At 42.7% G+C, this 12,614-nt stretch overlaps 1 protein-coding gene across 2 annotated transcripts in view; it reads right to left on the bottom strand.

Annotated features, from left to right (window-relative positions):
• Positions 1–12,614, bottom strand: part of MSRA (methionine sulfoxide reductase A) — a 293,366-nt gene that overhangs the window by 88,396 nt on the left and 192,356 nt on the right. For both annotated transcript variants that reach the window (XM_037391311.1, XM_037391312.1), the window contains exon 5: positions 7,195–7,301. In XM_037391311.1, the coding sequence (XP_037247208.1) occupies positions 7,195–7,301 (107 nt within the window). The remainder of the gene's footprint in view (positions 1–7,194; positions 7,302–12,614) is intronic.

Below are 12,614 nucleotides of genomic sequence, written 5' to 3'. Positions count from 1 at the left end.
ACCATCCCGCAGCAAGTTCACGAAAGCTTGGCACTATCTGTTCAGCTGCTGAGCTGCAGAGACTGTTGCACCCACTGCTGGCCAGGGTCACTTCCCTGCCCGCCTCAGCCTGCAGAATGCACCCACCCCCCACCAGCCTGGATGGTACCTGCTGTCCTGGGTTCAGCTGCAAAAGGGTTAATTTTCTTCTTAGTAGCTGGTGCAGCGCTGTGTTTTGGATTTGGTGTGAGAATACTGTTGGTAACAGATGGGTTTAGTTGCTGCTGGGTGATGTTTATACTAAGTCAAGGAGTTCTCAGCTCTCCAGCCCTGCCAGCGAGAGGGCTGGGGGGCACAAGGACCTGGGAGGGGACACGGCCAGGACAGCTGGCCCCAGCTAGCCCAAGAGATGTTCCATACCATGGGATGTCATGCTCGGTATATAAACTGGGGGAAGTTGGCCAGGGGCTACCCGTCACTGCTGGGGGACTGGGTGGGCATCACTCAGGGGTCGTGAGCAGTTATATTGTGCATCGCTTGTCTTCCTTCACCCCTTCCCTTTGCCTTTTATTTCTCTCCACTTCTCCCTCCTCTTCATTATAGTTTTTGTTATTAATTATTATTTAAATAATTATCTTAATTATTAAATGGTTGAGTTTTACATCTCTTCCCAATCCTCCTCCCCATCCCTCTGGGAGGTGGGGAGGGAGTGAGCGAGCTGCTGTGTGGTGCTCAGTTACCGGCTGGGGTTAAACCACGACACCTGGCGAGGTACACATGTGCACTGGGTACCAGGACTCCCATTACAGCCATGCCAGGTCAGGGTGTGCCTAGCACCAGCTTCCTCAATCTAGGCATTTAGCCCTGTCTGAGGGGCCCGAGGCGTTTTGGAGATCCACACGGGGCTGGCAGGTACGGTATCGTCCCTGAGGGATATTTGTACGTTGTAGTGTGGCAGGTGGAGGTCAGCTGAGATATGCCAGACTTCCCCAACGGCACTAGCAACTGAATCAGGCCCTGGGGACATGTCCCATGGCTGAGCACCCACTCCATCTGGGGTCAGTGTGAGCTCCCAGGTCAGTGGTTAGCTGAGCCCTTTCAGTGGAGCCTGGCACTGCTCGTCCAAGCGCTTCTGCTTCACAAAGAAATAACATCACCTGGCCAGCAGGTGATGTTCAGCTCTTGGCTAAGACATGGCATCTGACTAGCCCACCACAGAGGGGCTTCATGCCAAATGCCGAAGCCAGTATCTGTGTTAATTCAGCATGTTCCCAGATCTTCTCTGAGCAGGTTCAGGATCAGGAGTACTGTCATGTAATTGCAGCCACACCGAAAAGTTGGCTATTGCAAATCACAGGGTCACAGAATGGTCGGGGTTGGAAGGGACTCCTGGAGCCCACCCAGCCCACCCCCTGCTCAAGCAGGCTCTCCTACAGCAGCTGCACAGGATCGCATCCAGGTGGGCTCTGAACGTCCCCAGAGAAGGAGACTGCACAGCCTCTCTGGGCAGCCTGTCCCCATGCTCCATCACCCTCAAAGTTTTGCCTCATATTTAGATGAATGATAGCACTGTAAATCCACAACTGTGTAAAATAACATTCTTCCCATGGTCATCCATAGTTTATCAGGTAACTGTTCAGACCTTTAAAAGTAAAAAGAAATAACAAACCAAACCAAAAAACCTACCCCGCACTCTCCTCTCTCCACCCCCCCCCCCAGAAAACCCCATCACTGTAGACCCCATGCACAACCAAAAAAACAGAATCACAGAGACAAACCAATGGTGCTTCGAGGTTCAGATGCTCCAGTACCTACATCTGCAAAACCAAACATTACATTTGAAGTTACAGTTGAGAGATTCCCTTCCCAGCTGCATGCGAGTACATATGCAATAAAGCATATGGAGAAAACTACCCACTGTACAAATGTATTGGCTCTTGTGGAGTTATACCAATAGGGAATTTAGTCCAGCATAGTAATCCTTTTAGTTGCTTGATTAAAAAAAAAAAAATTACATGTTTGGTCAAATTCATGTTTTCTAGGTGAAGCCTTTTGTTAAATTAACAGAAAATGTTTGACAAAATGCAAAGAAAAATTACTATTTGACCAATTCAAAGATAATTCAATCATTTAACTGAGCATCCTCTTCAGACCTTCACAAAAACATATTTGCCACAACCGCACTGTGATCCAGTCTCTCCTCTGATCATCGTTCACTGTTCCCTTCAAGAACTCCAGAAACTCTACCCACCCATGGTTTTGTAGGTCCTGACACTTCCACAAAAAGACCGTTCTCCAGACTAGCAGATTGGGCAATGGGTTAGTTTCAGTTGCCTGGATTTTTTATATTTATATCAAATTTTAATTTTATAATTTAATCTCTTCACCTCCACTTACAAAAAAACTTAAAAAAAAAAATACTTTTTGAACTTCTTAAACATATCTACAGGCCCCAAAGCAAACAATTAGCATTGCTTCTTTCTTTTTTTTCCTTTTTCTTTGTAGTACTGGCTTTGGTGCATATATTTTTTATTTGATTTGTTTTCTCAATCTGTTGACCAGCTGGTTTAGATTTCAGAGAGGATTTCTATCAGCATCACAATCTACTCCTGCAGAGAAACTTTCCCAGATTATAGCCTTACAGCCCAAATCATAAAAAAAAAAAAAAGTATTACGTTACTTCTAGCAAAGTTCCATCCATTTCTAAGCAATAAAAAAGGTACTTCTGTGCTTCATCTACATTTCCTATACATTCAGTAAAAAAACTCTCCATTCCGGTTCTCCGGACTTTAGTAAAGGCATCGTTTTTAATGTCTTCATAGAATCTCAACATTACTATACTCCTGTCTCTTTGAGTTCTTATTATTCTCTCCAGATTACGACTGTAAGAGCAAATGACAGCAAAACTCCCCACCAGCTTCTCCTGCCTATAACAAATCCGGAACTTATTACGTGCTCACATCACCCAACACCTCTGTCAAGAGATCATGACTCCATTCATTCATAATAATTCATGGAGAAGCCCTTTAGTTGCTTTGTGGAAGGATCTTCTCCTGCCAAATATTTGCTTTTGTGACAAAGTAATAGAGCTGCATTTTGCTCTCTGTGCATAATGCGCACTGTCAGTGCTGTCACACACGAGGATGCAGAGATGCTGGCATTTTTGGGATGTTACTTTAACATAAACCAAACGCGGTGGGGGTGTCTGGGGTGTGAGTATATTCTTGGAGCCTGAAGACCCAGTGTTAGTGCTTGACAAAACAAATACCAGCCTCTGATTCAGAAAAAAATAAATACAAACTTATTCCCACCCTGATTTCACTATTTGGATTATTGCCTAGATAATTCATCTGAAAACCAAATCCAGCCTAGCAACTGTCTTGAAAATTGAGTAACCTCAGGTTCAACTGTATTAAAAAACTTCAGCTCCAGGCAAAACTGATGGAACAGCTCATTCCCAGTACTTTCACCAAGCTCTGGCCCTCATTTTATGTTTTTCTGATTACACTTACATTGTGTTACAATTTACCAGCAGCACTATTGTATTATAATATATATTACCACTAGCCGACTCTTGACTGGATGCAATCAGCTCCATCAACAGCTAAAGACGCATGGCTCAATGCATATTCATCGCTGTATCATCATTTCTCAGCTGTCAAAACAGCTGCATGAATCAGCAACAAGTTTCACAATTTAAAATAGATGTAACCCTGCAGGATCCTTGGGCTCAGTGCACATCAGGACCCTCCATCACAGCCTGATGGTGCTAGGGACATGGTGTGCTTTAAACTAGAGTATTCCTCCACTGGAGCACAGCACGACCCTAAAGGTGTCAGCGATGTTAGTGTTTCAGTGTGGAGCAGAAGTGATGCCTTTGTAATAAATCTCCTGATCATTGTCACTTAACGTGCTTTGGTTCACATCAGAGTGGTCTTGGGATCAGGGAATCATAGAATCACTTAGGTTGGAAAAGACCTTTAAGAGCATCGAGTCCAACCGTAAACCCAGCACTGCCAAGCCCACCACTAACCCATGTCCCCAACTGCCACATCTACACATCTTTTAAATCCCTCCAGGGATGGGGACTCCCCCACCTCCCTGGGCAGCCTGTGCCATGCTTGACCACCCGTTTGGTGAAGACAATTTTCCTAATCTCCGACCTAAAACTACCCTGGCTCAATTTGAGGCTATTTCCCCTTGTCCTGTCACTTGTGACCTGGGAGCAGAGACCGACCCCCCTGGCTGCAGCCCCCTCCCAGGCAGCTGTAGGGAGCGATCGGGTCCCCCCTGAGCCCCCTCCTCTCCAGGCTGACCCCCCAGCCCCCCCATCAGACTGGTGCCCCAGCCCCTGCCCCAGCCCCCTGCCCGGCTCTGGACACGCTCCGGCCCCCCAAGCTCTGTCTGGGAGTGAGGGGCCAGAACGGACCCCAGGGCTCGAGGGGCGGCTGCACCGGTGCCCAGCGCAGGGGGACGGTCCCTGCCCCGGCCCTGCTGGCCACGCCGTCACTGACAGCAGCCAGGGTGCCGCTGGCCTCGGCCACCTGGGCACACTGGGTGAACCCAATTCCTTTTGATGGAGTTAAGCCAGACATGCTCCACTGCCTTCTACCTGTTATGCCACGTGGTTCCCAGGAACAAACTACAGCTTCTAAGAGCAAACCCCCTCCAAATGCATGCAGCTTGCTTGGGGTCCTCAGCGCACGCTGTTTTGTTCTACAGATCTGCTCCTCTCAGCCCGTACTGCTCCCTGAATGTAGACAGGGCTGAACTCTTGCTATCTGACTTCTAGAAAGGAGCTAGCGCTTCAGGCTAGCCTGCCTCGGAGGCAGGAATTCATGATCTAAACCTTGGGGCTGGATGGTTTCTATCCTCAAGAGAAGAAAAATGTTTCCTTTAAGTTAACAACCATACCCGTCTTTATGAAAAAAACTCATCCAGCAAACACATTGTTTTCTTTTGAAGGCAACTCTTCACTCTCTTCCAGGTCCTTAGCTCAAGAAGACATCTACGAGCACATGCACAATTATTCAGCAAACAAACAAACAAACTACATTTTGTTTTTATTCATTTGCTGTGCCAAACCCCTCCAAGTCATTCACACTTACTGCAGTTATTGTGCTCCCAGTATTTGCTAGTCCTTCCCCCGTTCCGTGTATGCATCACTGCTTATCATGGACAAATCAAGTGTCGTGCCATCCCCGCATGTTTTTATCTGTCATTATCAGGTGCACAGATACGCACTTGTCACTGCCAGAAGAGCTCAGTATTTATTTTATATTACTGCAATAATAAGGAAAGTGGTTGTATTATATTTACATTAATGTAATGCAAAACATTTAATATGAAAAGGGATTCCTGAACATACTGTTTGTTCAGTATGTTTCCCATACAACCACTCTATGCTACTGCAGTACCACAGTAGGTAATACTGCAGATATTATTGTTAATAATACATAGAAATCACATATCCTCTAGGATTTTTAGCACATATTTGCTGTGTTTCTTTAGTTGGCAGCACAGTCCCTTCCTTCACATGTGATTGCTTACAGAGTTGTGCCTAATTATATAAATGTACTAATTATACACGCTTTTCAAATGGTGATAGACTTCAAAGTAGGTAAATTTTAAATTGTGCCATTAAGAAAATCTATTTGATGATGGAAATTTCTGTAATATCATATTGCAACCTCCTACATCATAATTTTGCTTTCAAGTTAGTATTAATTTAATGACAAATAACAGCAGAGAATAGTAAGAGTTGGCAAAGCAAACTGAAAGCTGTAAGATTTACAGTGTGATACTGGTCAGCAGACACTAACAAAAATGAACAAAATCAATTAGGAAAAGCAATGGATCTCAGGTAAACAATGAGTAGAAGGAAGTTCTGCATGACAAGTACAAATACCGAACCTTCAGAAACCACTCTGTTAACAAAGGTAAACCCCTGTGAGACTGACTTATCCCCATGTGATCAGCTACTCATGAGAAAATACATATGTCATGGAACGCTTAATTTACATGCACAGTTACCACACTGCTAAGAATGACTTGCAAATTGGTTACTTGCAGTTCAGAGCATCTCTTTGCATGCAAAATCATGACAACTGCATGTAGAAACCAGCCCTACCAGTGCACACATAGGTCAGCCCACCAAAGTCATACACACATTTATGAAAACCAAACTGCCACACAGGACCTCAGCACACACACCTCCCTTTCAGACCTCAGTAGATGCTTCTGACTGACGTACCCTCACTCTTCAAAAAGGAGTTGTTTATTCTTAACGTTAAATATTCACCATACCCCCTGGTGCTTTAACATAACACTTTAGTGAAGTCATAGTGTAAGTGAATGCATAAAAGCTGATATTCTTTTAGCACTAGTTAATAGTTACTATTTACCAGCCTGATGCCCTAGGTAAGGAGGTGTTTTTTTTCATACAAGTTATAAGAATGTACATATCTCTGCTGTAGAATCTGGATCTTGCACTGACAAGACCACTAGGCAGATCAGACAGTAGTCACAATGCAGCAACACTACAGGACACTAATCCCTCTGCCTTTAGTTAAATAATAGCTTATGTGGCAGGGAAGAGACAGAATCCATCTCCACTGAAAACCAGGACTGTGTATAGAAAGGGAAATGGTCGATCTTCTCTCGTACAAATCCTAGTGTCAAAACAAATAGTCTTACAAAGTCATAGGCTGTCACATTTAATCAAAGACATTTACGGAATGGCTTGATAGAAGCATCTTATAAGCAGCGGGTGGGTGATCCTGAGTTACCAGGCTTGAATATTGATCAGGACTTTCTCCCAGCATTCAGGAACTCTTGGGTCTGAGATTTTGGGTGCAACCTTCAGACTATGGGGTCTAGGTACAGTTGAATAGCTGTAAGATCACAGACTTTCTGCTCTGGTGCACCCACATAAAAAAACTTCTTTAAGAGATTGAAAACATCTCTGCATAAGTAACTGTTTTTATTTCTGCAGTTACAAAATGACTCACACCAAAAAAAAAAAAAAAAAAAAAAAAAAGCATTTCATAAAAGTTGGAATTTAAAGCAAATACGCTGCAGGTTCAGTCTAGGAATGAGGAGCTCCAGTAGCAAATGCAGACAATGCATAGCACAAGGAACGATTTTGTGCTAACTGGCAACATCTTTGACCTCTGCTCGTATGTGAAGCCATTCCATGCCCTGCCCGATTGTTACCTTTTGATATTCTTCCTTAGATCTCAAGGCAGCTTCCAGCTGTTCCTGAGAAAACGTGTAGATGGCCGAGCGATACTGTGTGCCAAAGTCATTACCTTGTCGCATCCCTGGGGAGAGAAAAAACAGAGCGCACCGTGAGGACTGGGTTGCAAGGTTCTGAAGGGATACGAAGGTTCAGTAGATCTAAATTTGGGATGTTCCATCCAGCTGGAATAGCACAGTCTCTTACATGCATACTCAGTTAGTATTTTTAGGAAGTTCAAGTCTTCCTTTGGTTAAATAGTCCTGAAGAGATTAAACTTTGAGATCTCCTTTTAAATGACATGCAAATGAAATTTGAGCATTTTACATTTTGGTACATCACACAGTAGTCAAATACAGATGTAAAACTTTAAATAATCAAGCTGTAGTTACTGTAATCAAGGTACTCTTAAAATATTTATTTAGAACCATGCAAATGGTTACAAAAAAAAGTTGATTTTACCAAGTGCTCAAAATTTTTCTTGTGCCGGAGTACATCTTAATGGCAGAAAGGTGCAAAACACCCTTGGAGAGAACTAGTTATTCTCCTCTATTCACAGAGCAAGGATCTTGCTGAAAGACGAGTATGCATGTATTGCTGAATTAACTCTGAAGTTATCATTTCCTACTGTCCCCACCACTAGTCATGGAGAGAAGGAACGATTCTTATGATGCCCTCAAACCTGAGCTCCAAAGACAGCTCTTCCCTGAGAGAAGTATGCTAAGGAGAAAGTCTGGAGAAAGTCTGGCTGTGTAAGTGCTGTTACAGTGAGTAACGCTTAGGAACAGCACCACTTCCACAATTTTTTTGAGTTTGGGAGAAGTAGAAAACATGTATATTTGCAATCTACGTGTGGATAATATGGATGGCAAAAGCATATAATACTGTTTATATGTAACATTATGAAAACCAAACCCTAGTTAGACATACTCAGTTACTCCTTAATTTTTTTATTTATATTTTTTATTTAAATTATATATTTATTCCATAAATGAGTAATTTTGGTACAAGGATTAGCTCCTTTAATGCTGATATCCCTTCAAAAGCCTAGATGTATGAAGTTGCTCATGTACAAATTTCCAAAATATGAGACGGACTCTACCTAGGGAACTATAAAGTAACAGGCCAAAGCTGAGAAAAGATCACTATCCCCTTAGGTGACTACCTCAGATAGGGTTTGGGTTTATGCAGCCCTGGGCAGCCACGCTGGCCAAAGGCATGCCCCTCATCGCATTCCCATTCCCACTCCTGCAGGCAGCGACACTGCAGGCCAGCTTTGCTGCGGATCACTCCATGAAGTCAAGCAGCCTCACGGAGTGGCTTTAGCATTAAGAACGAGCTGGAGGTGCAGTTTTGTAACTGCAACTGCATTTTTGCAGTTTGTGTCTTTCAGACCTTGTTCCCCGTTGTGCATTCAAGAACATCACTTTGTGCTTTTCTGTAATAAAAGGTAGTAATTTTGAGTTTGTCTGGTATTTTATATGAACTTGGGTGAGTGAAAAACCTGGTGTTTCTGAAGAAGTCTGTCTCCTCCCAAGTGCCTGCAACCCCAGAGAAACTGGAAAATCATCAGGATTTGTCTTTTGACTTCCACCAGACTACATGAGCCTCTTTGAAGATTACCATCAACTCTCAGGACTATGGACATGAAATAGAAAAAAACCTGTGTATCCTGATATCCCCCCAGCAAAGGGCAGACAGTACGGAAAGAGTCTGTGATACTTGGGGGTGGGGTGAAGAAAGATGCTATCAACATAATACTACTCATTAAAACACAGTAACTTATATCCCTCTTGTACTTTCCAAGGAAAGAGACAAAGGGTTTCAAGGATAGTACAATAAATGAAATCTGGCTGAAATATTTATGAACTAAAAGATGCAGAAATATTTCAAAAGATGCATTTGAACAAAAATGCCATTCAGTGACCAGCAGCATACATGAGAAAAACATTAAGGAGTTTTCTGATGATTTGGGTTACTTTTTAACCACTAAAATGTGACATTATTACTCATAAGAACAACTACCTTCTTCATCAATACTTAACGGTGTGGTCTGCAAGGCAGAGAATACTGTGCTCATTTCTTTCCAAGTCGCTTTAGGGTGGTGCGGAGCCCTTGTAAAGCCAGTGCTACTGCACAGCGAGGCATAAAATGAATACAGACCAGTAAGGCATTGGTTTTGCCAGGATGTGTTAATGCTGAGTGATGTCTGAGCTTAAGTATTAGCAGTCTACAAATCTATTTATTGCTCAGCAAGCTACTTAACAACCAACTACAGAGCAGATTACAAAAATCTCTATGAATTGAAGATCCCTATATAGTATGCCAGTTTCTAGCATGCATTTCAAGTCTGCGTTTAGCATGAGCTCATGCACACGGTGCTCTGAGTGAGAAGGTAAACAAGATTATTTAATATACACATGTGCCACCACTACATAGGAATAGGGAAGCGGTCAGCTTCATTTGTTTATGGAAGAGAAGGTTAAGAGGAGAACTGCCTCTGATTTACAAATATGTATACAGAGAAAAAACCTGAGAGCAAAGCTCTTCAGTCTTGCCAAAGTCGCTTAGCTAGGTAGGGCAATTGAAAGCCAAAGTATACAAAATCCAGGTGGGAAATCAGGCAACATTCAAATAGTGAAGAGCATTTCCCACATTTGGGAACAACACACCCAACGCCACATCCCTTTCCTGAGAGCTTCACATCAACAATACCGATTTTCTCCAAATACCAGCTCAACGAGCTGTACAAGGCCAGTGATGAAATCATAAATTTAAGGATGAGGTCAGCCTGTGTTGTGATAGTAACAACCCCTCCTCAAGTACTTAGGCGTTGGCTTGCACTGTTAAACCATCTACTAGCTATGAATACGATTGAAAAGGTATTGTAAGTATCACCCCAAAGTGTAGCTTTAATGTGATCAATCATCTAAGCTAAAACATCATTTCTTTTTACCTGTTCCTTAAATTAATTTGTACCTCAGTCTCCTGCAATAAGTATCTAATACATTATCTAAGCCACAAAGACTACAAGATAATACAATAAAATAACTTTCATGTGTATAGACGTAATCAACTCCCATTTTTGCTGTTGTTATTTGTAAGGTACCTCACGTACAAACGTACTTGTCAAGGGTCTGCCACTGATTTTTTAAAACCCTCTGGCAAGTCTTACTTGTTGAGATTCACTAACTCAATGAGTAGCAAACAAGGCAAGAAATCCAATTTACCAAACAACTGTGGTAGGAAGATTGAGCTTAACAATCTTGGCTTTGTCTGAAAAAAAAAGTCTACTAAATAAAAAACGATCTCTGCTTGGCTATCTAAAAATTCCACAGTCATCTGTACTCAACTTTCCTTCCTTTTCAGAAACGTCTTTCTTATTTTGTCTGTCGTGGCATCCTGTCTCCCTCTGTTAACATAACACCACAGTTTTACACATTAGGCTTCAGAAAAGAAAGAGAGAATATAAATAATTTAATAAAGATGTTAAATGTCTTGGAAGATATTGTGTACTGCTAAATCAAAAGGCATTCTTACAAGAGACTGTCAACATTGATGCCACTGATTCTAGCTACAATGGCTGCACATCAGACTCTCAAAGCCTTCTGCTGATACAAGCCAACCTCTGATCTTCGGTGCACCAAAATGGTTCCACTGAAGTCAAGACATTTGTTCTAAGTTTAGAATACAAACAAAACCACAATCTACACAGGCTTCATTTCACCCACCTTGCCTGCAATTTCCCAGGTAATTAAATAGGTCTTGAACACATTTGTTAAATGCCCTTCAAACCCAGTATCTATTGCAAATTGTAATCAGACATCATCAAAACATTGTGATTTGGAAATACTTTGAATGACCACTATCTTTGACACATTTCACAGAAAAGTGAATAAAGCTCTTGACATTATGGATTGGATCGGTTAAAGCAGTATTTATTATCACTGATGGATGCATTTCAGGTTCAGATTTCTCACAGAAGTTCTCTACAAAGAACATTATCAGATATTTTTTTTTCAGCTATCCCAAAATCCATTTTTAAGAGATGTATATAATTTTGCTTCAATTCCAAATCGAACCAGTGAATCAGGTTTGTCTAAATCATCACTACTGGAAGAAGGAATAATTCCTACAGAACACCAGCTGCACATCAGAGCAGAACATCTTCTAGGCAGGGAAATGCTGACTGCCTACAAGTGTTCTTCTATGAGATGTCTTAAAGTCATTCTCTGTGCAAAACCTGCCAATTTAGGGATAGAATATAGGGTAGCTCCAGGAAATAACTCTTTTTCTCAAGGATATGATATACGGGGAAATCTGTCAGGAGGGCCTGAACCTCCTTTACATTGCAGGCTGAGACGGCAACTAGGCTCCTTGAAGTTGTTAACAAAATATGTTAAAGCTGAGGAATGAAGTCTCTGACAGGACGAAAGACCTTGACCAACTCTTCCAGAAACTTTGCACAGCATGAAATACACAGAAAAAGCCTTCTACACAGCTGTAATGACCAGCAGATAAGCTCTGAGTGATCTCAAGCCCATTTGTCTCCAACAGGTAGTTTGAGGAAAAGCTTCCACAGGCTGAAAGCAAAATGTCATTTTACATGTCCCATCAGACCTGCTCCACTTTGTCACAAAACAACACCCAGAGGACTCGTTCCCAATGTTGAACAGATCTCTACAACTAGACACCATCAGGCAGAGTTCCAAGAACTACCACTGCCCCTGCCACCATGCAGAGGAAGCCAAAGCCTTGGTAATTTACTTCATTTGTATCTGGTGTAAGAAGGTTAAGAGTAGGGGCAAGTCCTTGAGCTTCACATCAGGTCCTCCAGGATTTTGACACTAGAATCCCCTTGGCCAGCTCAAGGTTTGCAAGGTCACACCATTTCAACGGGCTGTATTTTACGGTGAAAAAGGCGAATGTCTGTCTCCTTGACCAGGTGATGAGGAATACATCCAAGAGTTACAGGAACAAATTTGCGCCGGAGTCAGAAGGCTGGCACTTGCTGTTGGTGCCTGAGACAAAATCAGCTGCTACACTGAGAACAGCCGTAAAATCTCTTGTCAAAGAGATGTTTAGATAGAGAGGCTGATTTGAGAACTGATACAAAGGCACAGAATTCACACCTCTCTGGCAGGAGACAAAAATACACGGTTTGGGATGCGGCTGCATGGTGCCAAAGAGTGTAAGCCCAAAGCCTGTGTGAGCACTGGCCAATGCTTCTAAGCTCTTGTCTCTGGAGAACCAGTGAGGATGAGGGCATCTGGAACTCTACATGTGTTTGGATCTTGGGCATGCATCATATTTAGGAATTTCACTTTGGCTGACCGAAGCCCTTCAGTGGTTCTCAGCCTGGACCACTCTGGAGAACATAAAAATTCCTCTCTCTGCC

This window comes from Falco rusticolus, chromosome 6 (assembly GCF_015220075.1).
Source record: "Falco rusticolus isolate bFalRus1 chromosome 6, bFalRus1.pri, whole genome shotgun sequence".
NCBI lineage: Eukaryota > Metazoa > Chordata > Aves > Falconiformes > Falconidae > Falco > Falco rusticolus.
The sequence above is the reverse complement of the archived record's forward strand: the minus strand, read 5'-3'. Positions and strand labels throughout refer to the sequence as shown.